The sequence below is a fragment of the Cyrtonyx montezumae genome, unplaced genomic scaffold, assembly GCF_038088225.1.
Source record: "Cyrtonyx montezumae isolate F1298 unplaced genomic scaffold, pur_monq_1.0 scaffold_13, whole genome shotgun sequence".
Lineage (NCBI taxonomy): Eukaryota > Metazoa > Chordata > Aves > Galliformes > Odontophoridae > Cyrtonyx > Cyrtonyx montezumae.
The window spans coordinates 30,520,418-30,539,453 of NW_027071859.1; the positions used below are offsets into that span (position 1 = coordinate 30,520,418).

The 19,036-nt window shown below is 38.4% G+C and overlaps 1 protein-coding gene across 1 annotated transcript; it reads right to left on the reverse strand.

The window, feature by feature from the left end:
• Window positions 1-1,653: 1,653 nt before the first annotated feature.
• On the reverse strand, window positions 1,654-18,398 carry LCA5 (lebercilin LCA5). Its single transcript, XM_065730939.1, is given in 8 exon segments — window positions 1,654-2,453; window positions 4,055-4,190; window positions 5,741-5,886; window positions 6,941-7,055; window positions 8,249-8,386; window positions 9,838-10,367; window positions 13,001-13,377; window positions 18,345-18,398. Coding segments are annotated over 7 exon segments (2,064 nt in total). The 5' UTR covers window positions 13,200-13,377; window positions 18,345-18,398.
• Window positions 18,399-19,036: the final 638 nt, after the last annotated feature.

The window sequence follows — 19,036 nt, forward strand, 5'->3', positions numbered from 1 at the left end:
AACATGGGCTGCTTTTCACTTCATGATTAGTGAGAACAATCCCACACACCCAATCTGGATCTGTGACTAATTTTCTTTCTGAATGGAAGAGCAGAGAAAGTTACTGCGTGATACAGACACCAGCCTTTCTTTTCAGAAAAGCCACTGCTTCCACGAATCTCGATTCAAAGCATCCTAAAATCATGATAATCCTCCTCTGTATGTTAGTATGTTTTAAATCAGGCTCACAGGGAGCATATCAAAGAAGCATTTAAAAATCTGTCACTCTAGTAAAGAAGGATGACCTTCATGTAATTATCTGGAATGTCTCTGCTATATACTCCACTGCCTACAATTCCAATTTATGTACGTGCACCATGCAGTGAATTACATGACCAGCAGTGTTGCTACCAAGCCCCTTTTACCTCCCTTCCCCCACATCACTAACAATTTAAAAAGTAAAAAGATTTGTTACAGATAATCTACACATACAAATTTTACTTAACTCTTTTAATAAAAGCATTTTGTTAGAAAAACGATTTACTAATAATTGTAATTTTATGTAGAAAATTCAAAAATTACAAAAAAATTGCATTATATAATAAATATAACCTGAGAATACGAGAAGAGTGGGACAAGTTTGGTATTCAGGTCTCCAGAAAACCTATGCAGAAAAAAGATCAGCTGCTCCTGAGTTAGTTGTAGTGTTGAGGTTCTTCTGAGATAACACAACTGTGGTTAAGTGCATTCTCTTTCTACCAGAGGCTTTGTGCTAGTTAAGTCTCTTCTATCAATTTCATGACACTGATGTTACATAGGCCTTTTCCTGATAAGAGTTTAGAGGCTCTCTGAATGACCGAGAAAGCATACTGAAGCTTAAAAGAAGTAAATCAAACTAAAAGCAGTGTACTGTAAGCAGCCTGCAGGTAACAAAATACCTCCTACACTGGCTAGCTAGAGATGCATATCTACTAGCTGCCCTGAATGCCAGCACAGCTTACAAGCCTGTTGCCTTCTCAGCCAGCTAACTCTGCCATAAATAATTCTCCCTTGTGAAAAAGTATGATTTTACTGATCTATCACAGTACGATACTGAAGTCTCAATAACTAAAAGAGTGGTAGCAAGAGAAAGTCTCTGTGTACAAGACAGCAAGAGAGAACGAAGTGTCTAAGAGTGCACATGGGTAAGGGTATACATGAGCATAAGCCTTCCTAAGACCTTTCCTTCCTACAGCATCCCTACCAGGGGTCACTGACAAGCCTCTAGTACCCCAGGCCTGCAGCTGCACAAGTCAGATGGTGCCATGAGGCAACAGGGACCATCAATTTGGAGCCTAAGTAGGGACAGGAGCATCTGCTCGGACTTAAAGTGGCAAGCTAGTAGCTATCTCACCTATCAGCAAGTCCCTCAGGACAGCTTCGCTGTCTAACTGCCAAAATAGTTGCTTCCAGATCTCCCAGAGCTGTATTTGGATATTATTTTTTAAAATAAATTTCCTGCGTGCAGGTTAGACTGTTCTCTCAGAGGGTATTATTTCCTCTATATGTACATACCCACTTCAGTATGTAAAGCCTTATGAAGGAATAGTATCTGAAATGTTTCAATCTATATCGAATAAATATTACGTGAAACTGTTTATATTTTATATTTTTTCATATGTAAACACTGAATAATCATTGTAAGACTACTTCTTCAATTTCGTCTTCTAGAGAACCCAAGGTGTTAAAAACTGGCTTGCTTCCAGAGTGTTGCAGACCGTGTCTGTTTAGGTTTCTTCCTTCACTGAGATCATTGTCTTCTTTTACTTTGATTTTACTATTTTTATCAAGGAGGGTATTACTAGATTCCCAATCTATGCCAAAAGATGTCAGATCCTTATTTTTAGGAGGAATGATGGTACTGGCACTGCTCCCAAAGAGCCGTTCCATTAAATTGGACTTCTTCTCTTTCTTACCATGGAAATCTGCATTTTCCTTCATGTTTTCCTCTAAAGAGTCACCTTTTTGATTAAGCCAATTTGGTCTCCCTGATACTTTTCCAAAAGAAGGTACATAGCTACCAAATGTTAACTCATTACTTAAATCTACAGTCTTTAAGTTTCGCTGCTTCTGCCCTTGTGCTCTCGTGGCATCCTGCTGGCCATCATCTTGAGGAAATCCATTTGAATCCTTTCCTGGAACTTCAATCAACTGACCATTTTTTTCTTTTTTCTCCGGAGTATCAGGTTTTCTTGATGTATTTATGAAGGATGTTTGGGAAACAAGTTTCACGTTCATTACGTTTTGAGTTTCTCTATCAATTTCATTCATTTTGGCAAGCAGAAATTCACTTTTTTGACGTTCTTCCAGCATTTCAGTACTTTCTGTCTCTATTTCAGGTTTGTGCACTTCTGTTTCCAACTTTGTTTTCTCTCCTTTATCCAATAAAAAGCTGTTTTCTTTTTCCATTTTGTCACGTTCTTCCTTTTCCCACTCTGTAGCAAATGTTTAAACATTAGTTATAATATCTTAGTCTTAAGCTGCCTTTATAAGAAAATTCTGAAAACAGAGCAAGCAAAAGCCATGACCATGCAATATGCTCCTTTATATAGTATGGTTTTCCTATTGTAAAATAGTTATTCAAAAACCACAATTAAATCCGCCAGATCCTCTGCTAATATATAAAGGTATACTAGCGTTTTTACAAAAGGATTAAGGCATTTTCCACATTTTAGAACATCAAGAGAAAATAATTTCTGCCAATTGCCTTCTTACTTCCTGGGTTTGAATAAAGATTAGTGTAACTTCACTGATTTTAACAGTTCTAACTTCTACAGTACTTAGTTTTTCTTCGTCAGCATCACAGTCACTCATATATACGTATATATATATTTACTGTAAAGGGGACCACTCCTGTAAGGCTCTCAGGCAACAAAGTCACAGATAGCCATTGCTGTTTTCAAGTTGTGTGTGATTTAAAAAATTCTGCATATGCTGCATAAGGCACTTTCACACAAGGGTCTCTTCTGCCATCATATTAAAATATTTTTCTAACAAGAGACAATGGACATGTATTCAACTTTTAACCTAACACGACTACTTGGCCTATTCAACACACGGGCATTTCCTTTTGAACTCTTAATTCCAGTTGCTGATTGATGTTTATCACAAAGTTCCATCTTATCTACTGTACCAAGCTTACAGAAATAAATCCAGCAGTTCAGTTTATATGTATTTTCAATCACGTTACATTGAAAATATCAATATAACAAGTGAAGTAGGTACTTTTATGTAATGTGGGGAAAATATCAGCATATACAATAAGAAAACATGGTCAGAATCATCTTAGGTAACAGCAAATTCTTGGCCTGCTTAAGCTGTACACCTATGTGAGTGAAGATAGGGGATTTTACATAGAATTTAGTTAAAAGCAACTGTAGATTTTTAGGTTTATTCCTTGTCATCTACCATAACCACTTCTGCTCATTAACTATAATCACTGAAAGAGCATTTTAACCTGACAGGATGGGTTCATCTGAAATACTTCAAAAATACAGAAAAGAGACTTATAAATGTAAGCCACTAGTATGTTTTGAAAGCCAAATGAATTAAAAAAGCAATATTAAAATGATATCAGTTTCCATCACTAATCTCAAATAGCCACACCAAATAATTCACACAAGTGAAGAGATAAATTACTGCTTCCAATGATATAATTAAATAATACTGAAAAAACAGGCCTCATTAAGGAAAGCAGATTTGTGCTACAACAGTAGCAAACTACCATCTACCTTAATAACATCTAGCAAATCAGAGATAATGTCAGCATTTACTTGCTATGTTGTCCTTGTTTTGTAAAGCAAAACCTCTCAGACGTCAACATTTTTTGTTGCTACACACTTAATCACATCTGAGTACAGGATTTAGATTACTCTATATTCCATTTTTCTTTCTGACCTCTCTGCATAACAAAACTGAAAATAATTTTCCACTGTAGCGATCTCTGCAAAATCATTTTGCTCTTCTCACAAAAGAACTAGCACTCACTTAGTATTCTGTGTTGCGTTTTCCAGCTATAAACTGCCAATTTTCTTACCATCATGTCGCTTTTGAAACCTCTCCTCTAAAGCCTGTAGTTCCTGAACATGTTTCATTTTCTCTTCCCTTTCTCCTTGCTCTTGTTTTAGGAGATCTGCTTGCTCTTTCCATTCTTTGTTTTGAGGCTCTTTTTCCTGAAACAAATTGATACAATAACAAATTGATGCAGAAAAATAATCAATCCATCAAACACACAGTATCATATGATCTTTTATTTCATTCTGAAATTATGTTCTTAACTGCTAATCTTGAGAAAGACATCTAAGCCAAACCAACTCTGACAACTCAGGGACTTGGCCTAATAATCTTTACACTCCTAACACGCACCTAAAACAAAACAACCAATTTTCTTTAACATTCAGTTGACTTGAATAGGCTTTTTAACAGAAAAGGACTTTAATAGAAGCCAGACCCCCACTCCATTTTTGTTTTATCAAACAAGCAATTAGTTACCACAATCTGACTACTTACTGAAGTGAGTGGGTTGTAGATTCAGACAGTTTCACAATGGTACTTAAAGTTAGGGAGTATCAAGTAACAAACAGTGAAAGAGAAAGGTTCATTCTTGGGTGAGAAGTCAGCTAGTAAGTATACATACATGCATTTATAAAGGGAAATAAGCTTGAAAAGATCTTAGCATCAGCAGTAAAAGCCACTAACAGCAAAGCAAGGAAGAGAAAGGCAGCCCAATCCCACAAAAGGATGCTAATCTTGTGGCTTGTGCCTATTTAAGAAAGTGTATTTTACGTTATATAGGAGTTAATTTCACTCTAGAATAAGTGAAACAGACTACCTAACTTTAACTGACATTATTTAAAGCAACAACCAGATTCCACAAGCCCTGCTTGTGCCTACTGTGTTGTTACAGAACTTAACACACTGAAGGGCTCGAAAATGCATACATTAAACTATATCCATACTTACAGAAAAGATTCTGGAATAGAATGTATGAATGAAGGAGGCAGCCATGAAAATATTTCAGTCCTTTCAGGAAGCCAGTTGAGACTACCACGGGAGTATAATTTCTTACAGACAGTCCTAGCCTTATGTCAGGAAAGTGCATAAAATTTGTACCAGAACCTGTCTAATTTTACCTTACAAATCTCTAATTCTATCCTGAGCTCACAGAAACATTAGGAATACTTCTAATTGTACCATTCTATAATAAAAAAGGAAACAGGAAAAAACAACAAAAAAAAATCCAACCACATACACAAAGCTGGATAATGACAGAAGAAATACCAGTACTCTGACAATGAGAGGAAGCAGTAGATTTATGGGTTGTGAAATACATTTGCAAAGTAAAAGAAATAATTATTAAGACCAAAATAAAGAGACAGACAAAGCAGCCAGCAGTCGCAACAGATTGCTCAAACAAGCTTTAGAAGTAAAGAGAAGGAGAAAAACAAAATGAAGTCTTGAAAACTCCAAAGAAATGGCAGCAGTAGAAAAACAAACAGGTAGAGTTAGTGGCTGTCAGGAAGACACAGAGCATGGTGAACTGTCACAAAAAACAGCACACTACTTCTGAAAGGGCAGAGTTTTTCTTAAAGAGCACAATGCTTCCTAAATTATATTTCCCGCATACTTCCATACTTTTCCTGAAAAGCAAGCTGTGCACTCAACATTCTGATAGGTGAATTACTTTGGAGCAAGTCTCAAATACTTTTCTTATGGAACTCACTATTCTGGGAAGAATCCTCTCTTTCTTATCTACTGTGTCACTGATGACAAAGTCTGACTCTGGAGGAAATTCTGCTGGTGAGAAATATCCACTGGTCTGTACTGCTTTCGTGAGCTGCTCTTCTTTTTTAGTATTTTGGCTGTTGGCTGTGGAAAATAGAAACAAATCTTATTTTCATTTTAAAATATCCCACTGTTATCTATCCCTGATTAAGTATTTGCAAGTACGGAAGTGCAAAGTGTCAAGAAATTTCACTTAACTGCTTTCAGCACCTGTTACATGCTGAATAAAACAAACAAAACCAAACCCACATGTAAAAACATATCTACAACAAGAAAAAAATAAAGCTACTTATATAAACCACCCCAGCATACTGAAAACTTGCTAAAAAATTAGCCACAAAATATCTGTTCTGTGACAAGCAAGAGGATGAGAATGCATATTCAGAAGTAAACTCATTAATTACGATTTACTTCTTAGTATCTTTAAGGCACAAACTCATTTCTATTAAGTAACATATTTTAATACCTGAACTTAAAAATGGATTCATAGCAGAATATCTACATTAAAATGAGCAATAGACAAACTGTTTGAAATGTTGGCATTAACTATTTAAAACAGTCCCAGAAATTCCTCCTTCTGATAAATAGATTCTACTGATCCACCGAAGACTGAGTACACAGAGGCATACATACATACATAAATGTATATTTATGCTGGTAGCACAAGGCTTGGGGCTGCCTTGTCGCTCCAGAAGAAAATCACTGCAATGATGCTTTTAGAAGTTTATGTTCTGGGACATATGTACTCTGATGAAAAATGTACTGCAGCCAATCTGACCAAATAAGTTTGAATTGGAGAAAACCATAAATAAAAAACATTCCCAAAACACAGCAGTGACATTTCATGTTTTCAGCCTTCAGTTTACCATCATGTAGACATCTTCTACAATCTACTAGAAATTTTACTGAACCATCTCCTGGTCCTCCTTCATCCAGGCACATCTGATATGAGGGAAATTAACAACGCTTAGGAAATCTGAAGTTTTAGTTCTGCTGCAGTTACAGAAAAGTCACCCTGTGCCCTTCTTTTGTAATGACTGCTGTGTAGAAAGCAGTGCAACAGACAAGTAGTAGTAAGGTCAGCATGATATAAACCTGATAAAGTCTGATTTCAAAGTAGCAGTACTAATTCTTCCACCTTTATTGCTTTATATGTTACCTCTCCTTTGAATAACATCCATGCCTTTTCTTGGTGATGCCTTCAGCATACGATTAGTATATATATTTTTTGCATCAAGTTCTCTTTCTTTTTCCTGTAAATGAAAGAGATGTAGCAGGAGTTACTGATGTTTCATTCACTAACTGTAAATTAAAATAAAATACATAAACTAAATGGAATTCCAGTAAAGAAATCAACAGATTTGTTCAATTTTGAGACAGAACAATCACATTCTTAGCTCTTCTTCTGCTCAAAAAGTCGAACAGAACTTTCTTCCACTCCTAAATCTCATTACCAAAATAATCTGGAAAAAAAAGTTGCAGCTCTGCAGCAAAAATTAAACTACCACTGTCCATAAATTCAAATCAAGAGCTGTGATGTATATACAGACTACACAAAAAAAACTTCTGTACTGTAAAGAGGTAAACATTTCAAGTTTACTTGTCACAGGGTATGCTAATATCATGAAGCAGTGTCCCAATCAATCATGCATTAAGAGGCACATTCTTCTTGTTATATTTATTGACTAAGATATAAAAATGAACAGCGAGTTACCAGAAGCCATCCAATAATGAAAATATTTTCAGAATACCAAATTCTACAAAAACAAATTGTGCTTAAAACATTCACTCTAAACGAGCAGATTTGTTGAGCACGCAGCACTAGGGATCCAAAACTAGTAAGGTGAAAAACTGCTGCATCTTCATTATATAAGGATGTCTGAATCTCGGTCTTTCCTCATAGAGGCATTTTCTTTATAGAGGCAAATCAATAAGGTAGAACACAACACTTTCCAAATCACAGTTCTACAGCAAAATTCAGAATTCTGGCAACCAAACTGGGAGTTAAATAAAACCCTACATACGTTCTTAAATTTGTGCAGATCTCACAACTAATCTTTACACAAGCCTACTGAAATGCAAGTACATTAGTAACATAATGGCTGTATACAGCTGCAGACCTGATTTTAACAAACAAGCCTTCAGCACCTAATTTTCCAGTAAATCTTGTGTTTTAATAACAATTCTTGGCTGTGTACTTGACCTTGCTTTTCTTTACCAGGCCTAATGATAACATGGGAACACTGCTGCTCAAAAACTGGTTGTAGGGTCAGAGCACAGAATTTTTTTAGTTTGAAACAGGAAAAGAACTCTCGTGATATAATCAAGTACATATCAGAAAGTGCAACCACTGCTGAAGTATGTAAACTTGATAACAGGTAAACCTGATAACTTCCAAAGAAAATGCCAGAACACGGATACCAACTTGCATTGCTCCACGTCTTACCTTCAGCTTCTGATTTAGTTGAAGAAGCTCTTCTTGGAGAGCTCTATTTCTGTCTTGAGCTTCAAGGACCTTTTTTTTCTTCATTTGTAACTCTCGCTGAAAACTGCTACTACTTAGTTCAAGATTCTTCTCAAGATCCTTTAGAACAACAAAATAACACTTTTAATAACCAGAAACAACCCCCCCCCCTTTTTTTTTTTAATAGTCTACGTTGTTAAAAAGAAATAGCAATAAACAAAACATCCTGGATTCAGAGATCAACTCTGTCATTTCTATAATGCTAAATACATTTAAACCCTAATCCTAATGCTTGAGGGGCAGACATAGCACTTGAAAGTGCTGCTGCTCATCTCTCTGGAGTAGCAAAGGACAATTTGGGGATGTAATGGTATCCACTAGTCACGGTTCTTGAAACAGGCAGACAATGCACCCCTACATCTCTAGTCAAATCCTGACCTGATGGTTTAGAAATGAAACACTTCCTGAAGAGGAAGAAGATGGGAAGTACAATTTTCTACTAGAAAGAAATTTGATCGTTCTGTTTGCATACCCTCACCTCTCAATAGCTGTTTTAAGTGAACCTGCAATGATGAAAGAAGGAAAGAAGTAGAATACACTCTTCCTTTGAGAGCATTACTCATTTTAATATTATCCACTGCTACTACAACTTCTGAGATACTTAATTGTGAAACTCCAGGTGCCAGATGGTGACACTACAGGGTGAAGTGATCTGAGAAACGTAGCAATTCCTATTATGGTATTTTGGGGTTTATTTCATGAAAGCTTAGTTCCCAGTTTAATCCTTTGGATTTTTGGTATCTATTATCACTGTGATATAATTTACACTTAAGGTCATAACTGTATGTATTTATCCAACAGAATATCAGCTAAACAAAGTATTGCATAGAACTACCAACAGTTTAATATTGCTAACAATCATTTTTTAAATTAGATGAGTTTTTAAGACGTTCTTGTAAATATTCTTGCTAAATAAAACTAAAGCATATTGAAGAGATTCTTAAAATGAATGAACCCACAAAATGTGCTAAAGCTTGTCCTGGTATTTAAAACACTACTGTAATTTTCTTCAGCTCAGCTCTCAGATGTGCAGAATAGGGGGCAAAAAAAACACTACATGAATGCAGTTCACAAGATCAAAGGTTATTTCTTTATTTTCCTCTAAAGAACTGTAGTACATGGTTCTCTGAATATCCTGTAAAATTTTAAGAAATGCTTCCTCTTCACAAGGATGAATTAGACTGCACAAAGTTACATGATAGCTGCTTGTCTTTTTGAAACATTATTACTAGTTCTAAAAACATTCATAAGCACAGCTCCGCTGCTAACACGTAGCCCTTAATTTGTAAATAGCAATTTGAATGCACAACTGCTGAGTATATCACTACATAACCACTTTGGGAATCATTTTTGCACATAAATAGTATCAAGTACAAAAAAGATTTTCTACTTCCTCCACCACAGAGAAGGAAAAAAACAAAACCAGGAAAACTAAAAGCCAAACCAATACATAAAACTCATTGAGTTAAGAAATATCTGAACAAATATTTCTTACAAAAAGGTCATCTCACCTTAATTCTTTTTTCATTCTCCTCTAGTCTGCTCTCTGCATAGGCCAGTTTCTTGGACAGGTCATCTCTTTCGGCAAGGTGTTTATCTGCAGACAGCTTTTTCAGCTTCTGCAAGACAGTTTTTGTTCGGTACAGTTCATCTTCTGAATCTTTCAGCCTTCTCTCAGTGGCACGTTCTCTCTCCTGAGATTTTCGTAGGCGCTCCCTTAATATTCTAATCTCATTGTTGTGCTGAGCGATGAGCTGCGAGATTTCGTTTTCTGTATCTTCAAACTTATTCAAGGCTTTCTCCTGCCTGTGCTGAAGCCTCTTCAGCGCCCTGTTTTCCTTCTGCAGCTCATCTAGTTTGATATGGAGTTCAGTCAGCTCATTTCGGAGCTCATGGATTTTCAGCAGCCTAGCAGAAAGAACTCTTTTTGTAACAAGATCTATATCTTTGGCAGGACAATCTCCAGTGAGGCTTTGAGAACGAAAACCCCGCCGTGTCCCTCTTTTGCTTGGTGCGTATTTGGAACCTAATGTCTTTGTGGCTAAGAGAGGAAAAATAAAAAGCATGTTTATTACAAGACAATGCTCGATTCAGACATCCTTCTTGGAAGGAAGTTCTGCTAGAAAGTATTTTACAACACTCAGCAGAGACTGCAGCTTGCCAACCTGAAAATAAGTAGTGTGCATGTGATAGCACTATGCCTCTTCCCATAGATTAAAATAAAGGATATTATGTCTGCAATTTACTGAAAGAGGTAATATCTGCAGACACCAGCATGGAAGCACTGCAAGGTAATCATCTACGAATTGTATCAGAAATAACTGACACATTATTAATATTTGATTATGTTTATTAGCATGCTAAGATAGAAAAACTGTACTCTTACACATGCAATACTATCAAATGCTTTCAAAATTGCAACAATTAGCTGAGTGCTAGCTAGTTATGTATTATGCAAGACATAATTTTCTCAGACAAATGCAAAAGTGTTTTCAAATCCATGCTGACAGATAAAGCTGCAAATTTAAAGGGTCAAATAATCCTCCAAAGCAGAATCATAAATCCTATGAAAATTCAGTTGTCCCTTGAACAACTTATTCCTGTAACACAAGTTATTTTCCACAGAGTATCCTTATTTCATTACTAGTATCCATCACTTGCATTTCTATTTGCTATTATTTTATTACCATCACTACAGATAAAAGCAAAACACTGGTGTTTCTACGTTATTTGCATCTCAGGCAATGCTGAAAAGAATAAAGCACATAACACTAAAATATATTTTAAAACAATTGAATATACAGATGGCTTAGTGGAAGAAATACTCAGCACCAGTTTATACTGTGTATACACTTGAAAACTGGTGTATAGAAATAACATAGCTATGCACACACAGAGTATGACAGCAAATCCTTCCATTTAATGCTTATCATGTTCCTATTCTACAGATAATGTTTTTCAGCAAAAAATAACACCTTAAAAAAAAAAACAGGAAAGAAAAATGCTTTCTTTTTACCCCTAAATGAAAAATGCTTATGTAACACTTTGGTATGAAAAGATTAATACTGCAAGAATCATGTCCCTCCTATTGACAACTAAGCACACTCCTGTGAACCTCACACTCCTCTAGCCTTCAAATCCCTTCATGAATTTCTCCATATTAAGGGCAGAACAGAAAATTCTAATACCAAGTTTGCACTTCTGACCATATATAGTTGGGGAATCATGCACTTCAAGAAAAAGGCTACATTCACCATGGCTTTGTGTGATAACTGTATTCAATTTTAGCTACACCAAAAGATTTGTTCATTTCTTTCCCCACCCCAAACCAAACAGAACAGTGGAACTGCAGTTTTTGTTTCTCAGACACCAAACCCATGACTGCTATGGGAAAGATGTCACTTCTGAACATAAAGAAGTTCAGTAAAGTGACAGGACCTGAAGAGACACTCTCCCTGGGAAACTCTGCCATCAATGATTTACAGATAAAATGGAACACTTGCTTATGAAAGGTGAGAGATGCTTTCACTTCACCACAAAGCGCACGCCACTATTCAGAACAACCTGCTAAAATGTGGCAGAGAAGCTTCATAACCCTATTTCAGCCCTGAAGCTCAATAACCATTCTCCTCCTTTTTGCAGGGATGTTCATTTTCCCCCACAGTCTCAATCAACAGAGCAGCTTACGTACACGAGGTGTGTGTGAGGGAGCTCAGAGTGCAGCAATATTTTATTCTCAGGGAAGGCCTATAAAAAAAAAAAAACTCTTTTGAATTTCTACTTCACAGGCACCTAAACCTTCACTAAACATTTTTTCTGTCTTGCAATATTGGTGATTGTTTTTTTGGTTTGTTTTTTAAGTGCACCTTATTATATACAGGAGAGCTCAGACAAGTACACTTCCACAACATAAGGATCTTCGGGGTAATTTGTGAGAGAGACTATGTGTGGGGTAAATAACTCCCAAGGATGGTACTCCGCAAAGAAATAGTATAGATGATGGTATATTTTGAGTAGCTCTATATACATATATATATATATAGATAGTATACATATATATATAGACAGTATACATATAACACAAAAGAAAAGATGGCTCACCTTCAGTATGACAAGGCTTGCAGAGGACTCCACGTGGGAGGGATCTCCAAGAAGAGATCCTTCCCTGGTGGTGGTCAGCCCTTAAATGGGGTTTGGGAGAGGTGGAGCCAGGCTCCACCCCGTCCAATCACACAGGTATATCACCTCCACCTGTGCCCCCATGGCTGACTTGGTGCTCACCTCAGGTGACCAATCAGTGGTTCAGGCTGTGATTCAGCAGTTCCCATACACTATGTTAGTCACCTCTCTTTTGTAGGCTGCGTAGTATTGCCTTGCCTTGGATCTTGTCAAAGACTCAAAGAGAACAACAAACATGATGCAACAAAAGGCCAGTTTAAGAGCTGTACTTTCCTGTTATAAGAAACACAAGTAATTCTGAAAATAACTCCCATTTACTGCAGTACATTAATTTTTTAACTGAACAGTTAGAGTCTACCTACCACCTGTAGTATAATTCACACAAATGTTTTAGTAGATTCTTAGAACTGTAAATTTCCCACTTTTATTCCAACTTTCAAAGACAATTAACTCTTTGGAGCAGTTACAAAGGAACAGTTTCTGCTCTCTACATACCTTGGAAGTGCACAAGACTGTTCGAAGCTCTTGCTTTATGATTTTGCTTTTCATGGCTTGTAGATGGATAGCTTAGTGTAGGCAACTGGCCAGATGAATGAGATACATTATCTTCATCTGAATAATAAGAGTCACTATTTCTATCCCCATCTGATCTTCTGTCTTGTTCAGAATCCAGGCTCTTTACCCTTTCTCCCATTTTTTAAGATTTCACAGCTTTCCAGATTCGTCTCAGAGACTGCTCATTTTGACACAAAGGACCTTTTAATATTCACAGCACCAGAAGCTGGACTATTTCTTATCATCTTCATCTCCAAAGCATGAGATCTTTGTAGTTCAGCTCAGCAAACAGTGGTTATCATTCTGAATGCATTTTTCTGCAACAACTGAGAAAAAAAAAAGTGAGAATGGCTTTGCTGTTAAGAAAGGTAAAAGAACTGTGAAATTATTCAGAATTCCTACAACCTTACAATGATCAGCTACATCGGCATTATTATCTATATTAAATGGGACTGATGTCACTCTAGGAATGGAGCTAGAACTACACTCAGTAGTACTGAGTAGTTTACTCAGTAGTAATTTGAGGAAATTCATCGCCAAAAGATTATCAGAAAATTACCATAGCTAAATCTAGAATAAGAAATTACTTCCAGACTAGAGAGCAGGTAAGTCTCTGGAGAACAAACCAAATGAAAGTCTGAAGCTACTCAGGAAGCTAATATAAACCCGCTGAAAAACTAACCCAATAAACTGACAGCTTATTCCTATGACTTGAACTGAAACAGTATTTGTAGAATTAGACTAAGCCTTTCATATCTCAACTTCCCATACACTGATGATGTTAAATAAAATGCTTGATAATAAATTGAAAAAAAATTGATTTGTAGCTTGTTCTATCCCTAATGACTACTGAGACCCTACCTGTGTCAGGGTGCTCCTTGCCCTGGAAAGCACTCTTGTATCCTACAACTCCTAGTATGTCAAGAACTGCTTGATGTACCAATAGGAGCACGTGTATTTGCATCATGTGCTTTACATGCAAACGCATGTACAGTCTTTCTAATGTTTATTTTTAAAGTATCTGATAAGAGAGATCACACTGCTGGTATATGGTAAATGTTACCATATGGCAGGTGTAAAACAAGTAAACATTACCAGGTGTAAAAAGGGAATGACTGCTTCTGCAGACTGTCTTTTGATGTAAACTGAAAGCTCACATCTCTACATGAAAAAACACCTTTTGCATTTTTGAGGCACTGAGAACATGGAGCAAATACACTGAAAGTTTTCCTTGCCCTTCTCAGTCAAAAATAATTTTCTCATCACTGCATGAAGTATTTTACTGACTGCACTCAGCCTCCAGCACCTTTCGCCTCTCTCTCCACAGTTCTCAGACTTACTCCTCCACCTATTTCCTATCTTTCCAAACTCAAGACATCTTGTTCACTCACATGGGTGAATAAATAGTACTCACAACAGAGCCCAGCACTTCTGCCTGTTGAATGACATAACCAGTCAGAAAGAAGCTAGGAGCTCAAGTAAACTACACACAAAAAAAAAATAGAGCTGCTTTCAATTAAATCTCTTCTGCACTGCAGGATATGTTACATACCTTTAAATGAGCTGCAAAATTTTCACCATATTATGTTACCTTGCTATCCTAATAAAATAAACTTAGCATGCTTTTCTGCCCTTCTGTTCCCCTGTCTATACATGAAGAACTGCACAGCCAAGCAGAACAGAAACATCAGCTGCCAAGATAGTTTTCATTACCAGTTCAAGCTTCCTGGCACACCACATTGTTAGCACACACAACTCTGTCCCCTAGGATGAATTTGCCTTCATAATATAAACAACAGGAATTAGAGGAATAAATATTCCAACCGATTTCTAAACTGAGAAGCTGCTGGGAAATAATTACTGAATTATTTGGATGAGAGTGTTTTTATTTACATGGGGAGTAATTTTCTAATACACAGTTTTTTGAGCACCTAAATATTTTCAAAGAGGTCAAAATAAATTAGATGCCTGAAATTTATGTCAAAGAGTATTCTGATAAAAACAGACAGATGAGCAATGCTTGAGATCACTTGTCCTAGAGATTCCTTAACATGTTCTGGAAGGAGTCAGCTGTTGTGAACATTCAGATGAGCAGCAACAACTATTCACTTTTGCTTTGAATTCATGAATTTATCAAAGATATTTCAGAATTATACACCGAACATTAACTTCATTACCTCGTTTGTCTGTGAACATAACAAAGACCTCACAAACATTAATGAGTACAACACTAAGATCATGTAAGACATATGAACTTATTAGGGCACAACCATACTCCCAAACAGCTCTGCTCCCCAATCCTGGTCTTGTAGAATTTGATACCTTGCTCCTGGCTTCCCAACTGAAACACAGGCACAGTTTTGGCAACCACCTGTTCCCTACAGGGTGCTCAGCTAAGATTGCATTAGGTCTGTACCCACAAGATAGAATCTCAGGTGATACATAAGATAGAAAATAAGATATAAGCTAACGTTAAAATAGTAAAATAACATAACATCTAAAGATAACACTCTGTAGGGCTGTAACAGACATCAGACTACTTCAGCCATCATGATTGAAACAACGTAAAAACTATTTTTGCATTTGCAGCCTATAGCAAATGTGAGGTTGTCACTGCAAGCCAGAAGCCACAGGCTCTATTTTCAGCTATCAAAATGGGCCACAGGACTTGTCAGATGTTGTCTGGACTCATCTTAAATGCCTGGAGCTTTACTTAGTAGTTTATTTAGCTGTAAGAAAATTAACAAACCAGCACACAACTTAACTAACTAGTTTTTGCTTAGCTCTGTACAATTGTGTGTTCTAGCACCTACAGTTCGATTTGTAACCAACAGATAGCAAGAAGCAGTAGTTATTCTGTGCAGAGTAAACTGTCTTAAGACCCTTGGAAAAATAGTGCATGGTGGATCATAAGCATGGGATGACTGTGAGGGTCTGAAAGAACACAGGGCAACAGGCGGGTCCTGTGCAGTAATAGCTCACCAGAGGTCAATTAAATACTGCTCACCAGACAATACAGCCTCAAGAGATGGGTAAAATCAGTTCCATAAGTAACAACACAGAACAAAGGACAAGTTCTTAACATGTGTAAAAATGCACCATATGTAGTAAATTCAGTTATGATGCAGAGCCAAAAGAGGAAAGAACAAGGCATATAGTGCATTAACGAGCATACAAGTGATCCTAGATGGGACACACAAAGAAGAAGAATCCAACACTCCCTTCCTCCTTCCACGAGACGAAGTTCTGCACAAATGTGTGTGGGAACTTCTTCCCAGTGCAGTGACGGAGCAGTGGCACAGCTGCACAGAGAGGTGGTGGAGTCTCCTTCTCTGGAGACGTTCCAGATCCGCCTGGACGCCTACCTGTGCAACCTGGGCTAGGGAGCTGCTCTGGCAGGGGGTTGGACTCCATGATCTCTGAAGGTCCCTTCCAACCCCTACAATTCTGTGATTCTGTATTCCAAGAGGATCTGGGATGCTGATGACTTCCTCTCTCTCAGACAAAGCCCTTCAGGTCCCATAGGAAGAGTCAGTGGGTGAAGAATGTTGTCAGAGGTTATACCTCTGTCACTGTAACTGCGCATAACCTAAACTGTGTTAATATCTGGTCTAGTACTAAGCCTTTGATTAGGCCATTAAGGTCTTAATTAGATTAGCAAGCAGTTCTCAGCTCTGCGTCTAACATGTGTTCCCTTTTTTTGCTCACAGCAACAGGCTGAATGAAACAATTTGGTAGCAACTCAAGCAGCATGGTCTGCCTTGGTGTCCTGAGGTGGGCTACCCAGCATTAGAAGCACCACATCTACAGGTGTTAACATCAGCATGCCTAACCTATGTGGCAGTAGCAACTTCTCTATTGGGCATGTATCATCAATGGTGTGTGTACAGCCAAGGTACACCCTACTTTTGTCTGCCATTAGGATGCCAAAGGACAGAAAAATCCTTATGCACAATTTTTTTCCTTGAGAAGAAAGCATATATAAACCAAACAAGTGGTACTACATTTTGGGAAAAACCTAAGTGTTTGCGATTCAATTATCAAGATGTCTAATTACATATAAAACAAGAACATTCACTTCTACCCACTAACTTAAAGATGATCAGCCAGTAATTTTATAGTCCCACAAGTACTCGCTGAATAGACAATAATCATTTGGAAGAACAACTTTCACAATGGTACTCAAAGCAGAAAAAAATGGTATTTTGTGCAGTAACATGTAAAAACTTACCCACTTCTGTACTAGATGCTTGCTTTTGGGAACATTTTCATGGAATCATTGAATCATTTGAGTTGGAAGGGACTCATAAAGGCCATCTAGTCCAACTCTCCTGCAATGAACAGGGGTAACTACAGCTTGATCAAGTTGCTCAGAGCCCCGTTCAGTGTTATCCTGAGTGCCTCCAGGGATAGGGCATTCATCTCTTTCAGCAACTGTATGGGAACTGTTGAATCACAGCCTGAACCACTGATTGATCACGTGAGGTGAGCACCGAGTCAGCCACAGGGGCACAGGTGAAGGTGATATACCTGTGTGATTAGAAGGGGTGGAGCCTGGCTCCACCTCTCCCAGACCCCATTTAAGGGCTGACCACCAACAGGGAGGATCTCTTCTTGGAGATCCTTCCTGTGTGGAATCAATGACGAGCCTCCACCATTATAAAGGTGAGCCACTCTCTTTTTGCTAGTTGTCTGTATACCATCTACATAAGCCTACAAAAATATACCATCTTCTGCACTGTTTTCCTCGAGTGCCATTCTTGGGGGTTATTTGCCCTACAGCAACCAGCATTACTCTGATATATAGCAAAGAACAATAATTTCTGATTCACTCTGGATCTTTTTCTCCCCCCTCTTTCCTGAAAAAGACCCAAAACAATCGACAGACTGAAAACAAACTGGCAAAGTGTAGCCGATGGAAGTTCTCTTGAAGGATCTCCAAAAACACTTCTAAACCTCCAACAGGCTTTCAGTTTTATAAACTGGTAACATCAGATGTTCCGTACAAAACAGGAAGCCTCAGCCTATCAAGCTTTGCCAAACGCCATTATCTCCCAGTTTACAATGCAGCTTGATTAACATAAAAAAAAAAAACCCACACGGTTCATCTTTAGAGCAAATGAATAAGAGCGAGAACTACTGGGAAGCTTTTCCCACCTCCACCGCACACACAGGGCTCAGCGCAAAGGCCAGGCCCTCAGCCCCTGGCGGCACACAGCGCAGGTGCTGACCCCTAACGGCACGGAAGCGAGCGGAATACTGAACTTCACGCCGCGGCCCTCACCTCCGGGGGTGCGCTGCCATCTCCCGCCCTCCTCGGGTGCTGCCGCCGCTGCTGCTGCCCAGCCGTACTCGGGGGCTCGGTCCTTCTGCGCCCGCTGACCGGCAGGCCGAGCCCACAGGGCCCAGCTCGGCCCGCGCGGCGGACGCGGCGCCGTTGCCACGTTACGGCGCTCTGGGGCTATTGACAGCGGCTGCCTCAGCAACGGGGCGCGGAGGGAGGAGGACTCTCCTTGTCCGCCATTGGCTGCCCGCACTGCCTGTTTAACGGCTCTGGCGTCTGATTGGCGTCAGTGGAACGCGACGGCTGCTCCCATTGGACGGAAGCTAAATTTCGGCTGCTGAGTGGCTTAGCCGTACGGGGAGCGCGGGACGATGGTTGGCTGTCGCGAGCAGCGCCGGATGCGCTCCTCCCGCGCCGCCATCTTGGTTTGGTGGGTTGGTACTGTTAGGGGGGAAGTTATTATAACCTCTCTGCACGGTGAGGCATGAAGGGTGTGTTCTGGACAGGGGAAATTGAGTATTTGCTCTCAGTGGCACTGGCTCTGCAGTTCAAAACATTCAAAAGTAACACTGCTTTGACCACTATATGGAAATTATAAAAAAGAAAAAAAGAGAAAATTGAATAATAGGCTTATTAGCCAAAGTAAGGCTTTTAGGAAAACGGAAGAAAAACAAAGCATATATAAATATAAA